General features: G+C 49.8%; 1 protein-coding gene across 1 annotated transcript in view; it reads right to left on the reverse strand.

Annotated features, from left to right (window-relative positions):
* LOC125487656 (neurexin-1-like) overlaps nucleotides 1–2939 on the reverse strand; it is an 18952-nt gene extending 16013 nt beyond the window's left edge. Inside the window, exon 1 of the mRNA XM_048619620.1 lies at nucleotides 2589–2939. Within this exon, the coding sequence (XP_048475577.1) occupies nucleotides 2589–2939 (351 nt within the window). The remainder of the gene's footprint in view (nucleotides 1–2588) is intronic.
* Nucleotides 2940–3101: the final 162 nt, after the last annotated feature.

Below are 3101 nucleotides of genomic sequence, written 5' to 3' on the forward strand. Positions count from 1 at the left end.
GCTTCCCGCATTACCTCAACATTTGAAACTGTGCCAATTTTGCCAAGTTCTTTCCCTTCCATGAGCTCCTTCACACATGCCCCAGTGGTGAAATCTAGCCTGACCCAGGGCGAGCATTTTAGAATCTGATTTGTTTCTTTCAGCGTTCTTCACTTTTAACAAAAAAAATTCCCATTTGAGCACAGTGCTGCCATATAATCCCAAAGGATTCACATTGGAGACTTTGTGAACGCTCTAAACCAATCTGCTGTTTCGGGTGGGGAAATATGCTGAGACGTCATGTTGAGGTTGTACAGGACGTTGGTGAGGCCTCTTCTGGAGTACTGTGTGCAGTTCTGTTCTCCCTGTTACAGGAAGGATATTATTAAGCCTGAGAGGGTTCAGAAGAGATTTACCAGGATGTTGCCAGGTGTGGAAGTTTTAAATAAAGATTAGATAAACTGGGACTTTTTGCACTGGAGCATACGAGGTTGAGAGGTGGCCTTATAAAGGTTAATAAAATCATGGGGGGGTATAGATAGATTTAATGGAGTTGTCTGTTCCCTAGGATGGGGCATTTCAAGACTCGGGGGCACATTTTTAAAGTGAGAGGAGAGAGATTTAAAAAAGACATGAGGGGCAACATTTTTACCCATAGAGTGGTTCATGTATGGAATGAACCTCCTGAGGAAGTGGTGGATGTGGGTACAATTACAACATTTAAAAGACATTTGGATGAGTACATGAATAGGAAAAGGTTTGGAGGGATATGGGCCAGGAGCAGGCAGGTGGGACTCGTTTAGTTTGGGATTATGGTCGGCATAGACTGGTTGGGCCAAAGGGTCTGTTTCTGGGCTGTATGCCTCTATGACTCCAAGACCCTACAGGTTGACATCACTGGTTTGGTTGAGTTTGCAAAAGTGGCAAACAGAATTCAATCCAGAGAAATGCAAGGTGATGCGTTTTGGGGTGGGCAAACAAAGTGAAGGAATACGCAGCAAAAGGGAGGGTGTTGACAGGGCAAGAGGGACCTGGGAGTGCCCGCAGCTCCCTGGAGATGTCAGGACGAGTAGATAAGACGGTAAAGAAGCCAGAGGGGATGCTTCCCTTCATTAGTCAAATGTAGGGGTGTGTATCAGACACTGGTCAGGCCACGGTTGGAGGTTTGTGTGCAGTTCCGGTCACCAATTACAGGAGAGAGAGAGACGAAGAAAGAGAGAGAAAGAGGGAGAGAAGGAGAGAGAGAGAAAGAGACAGGGAGCGAGAGAGACAGAGAGAGAGAAAGAGAGGGGGGCAGAGAGAGAGAGAAAGAGAGCGAAGGAGAGAAAGAGAGAGAGGGAGAGAGAGACAGAGACAGAGACAGAGAGCACGCAGAAGAGATACACAGGAACACTGGCCGGGTTTGAAAACTGCACCGATGAGGAAAGTTTGGAGGCTGGAGATCGTTTTCCTCAGAACGGAGGAAGCCAAACGGTGATTTAAACAGGGCAAACAAAATAATGAGGGACTTAGATAGAGTGGATGGTGGAGATAGGTAGTCACCCATCTGAAGGTGACATCAGCTGAAGGTGAACAATCGATGGATTAGAGCGGTAGTGAGGGAGAATCTCTTTGCACAGAGAAGCGTGTGGGGTGGGGGATGTTTGAAATTCACTGCCTGTTCGCCAATTGAGGTGAAAATCCCCTGTCTCAGTTAAAAGGAACCTGGTCGTGCATCTGTGAGGCTATGGCCAAGGGACCCAAAGAGGGAACCAGAACAGACGGCTAGTTTCTCCAGAGGTAAATGGCATGAATGGCCTCTTTCCGTGCCATGCCCAATTTTTGGAATACTGTGTTCAATTCTGGTCTCAGTGTTATAGGAAAGATGTTGTGAAACTTGAAAGGATTCGGAAAAGATTTACAAGCATGTTGCTGTGGTTGGAGGGTTTGAACTACAGGGAGAGACTGAATAGGCTGGGGCTATCTTCCCTGGAGTGTCGGAGGCTGAGGGATGGCCTTATGGAGGTTTATAAAATCATGAGGGAATCGGATAGGGTGAGTAGCCAAGGTGTTTTCCCCAGTGTAGGGGAGTGCAAAACCAGGTTTAAGCTGAGAGGGGAAAAGATTTAAAAGGGCCCTGAGCTTCAACTTTTTCACGCAGAGGGCGGTGCGTGTATGGAACGAGCTGCCAGAGGAAGTGGTGGAGGCTGGTACAATTACAACATTTAAAAGGCACCTGGATGGGTACATGAACAGGAAGGGTTTAGAGGGATATGGGCCAAATGCTGGCAAAGCGGACCAGATTGATTCCGAATGTCACGGACAAAAGTTGGACCGAAGGGTCTGTTTCCGTGCTGTACAACTCCATGAGTCTCCCAGAGGAGTTGGTGCTACCCTGGGGAGTTATCAGAAAAAAAAGAAACCCCCACCCTCGTGCCCTGCCGAAGTCCCTTTCTGCGTCGATATGTAAATGCAGGACAGACACAATTTGCACTGAGCAGGGCGCAGACGAGAAAGCCCAGGCCGGTTTCTCCCCACACCCTCCTACACCCCGTGACAAAGCGAAATGGGTGAGAGGGGGAGGGGGGGAGGAGGGTGAACGTTTCCCCCCCGCCAGGCGTGGTCATTACCTGACGGAGATTGCGAGTGACCCGGACGTCGTGCCAGCCGTTGTCGTTGAACTTGCCATTGACGGGTTCCACCAAGGCCTCAAACGCGCCGGAGCCCAGGTTGATGACCAGCGAGACAGCTCCGTTCTTTAGCGCCAGGTTGACGTAGTCTGCTGACTTGCCCGTGTGCAGGATGAGCCCGTTACGCTGCAGCGTCCGGAACGACAGCGTGATCTCGTCGCTGCTGCTCTGGATGGGGTTGTGCGAGAGGTCGTAGCAGAAAAACTCGGTGCCCTTGAAGGTGGCTACGGACTCTTCTTTCGCTGCGGGGAGTGGGGGGTGTGGGGAGGTGGAGAGGAGAAAGAGCAACATTTAGACGGCAGGCAGACGCAAGGGCAAAAGTGGCAGCCTTATATACGGCAGACTAATGTCACAGTGCACCAGCACGGCTGTCTGTATCAATATAGTCTCCTCTGAACTCCAATCCTAATCTTAACCCCAGCCCTAACCCAAACCCTAATCCTAAACCTAACC

The sequence above is a fragment of the Rhincodon typus genome, chromosome 43 (assembly GCF_021869965.1).
Source record: "Rhincodon typus isolate 14 chromosome 43, sRhiTyp1.1, whole genome shotgun sequence".
Lineage (NCBI taxonomy): Eukaryota > Metazoa > Chordata > Chondrichthyes > Orectolobiformes > Rhincodontidae > Rhincodon > Rhincodon typus.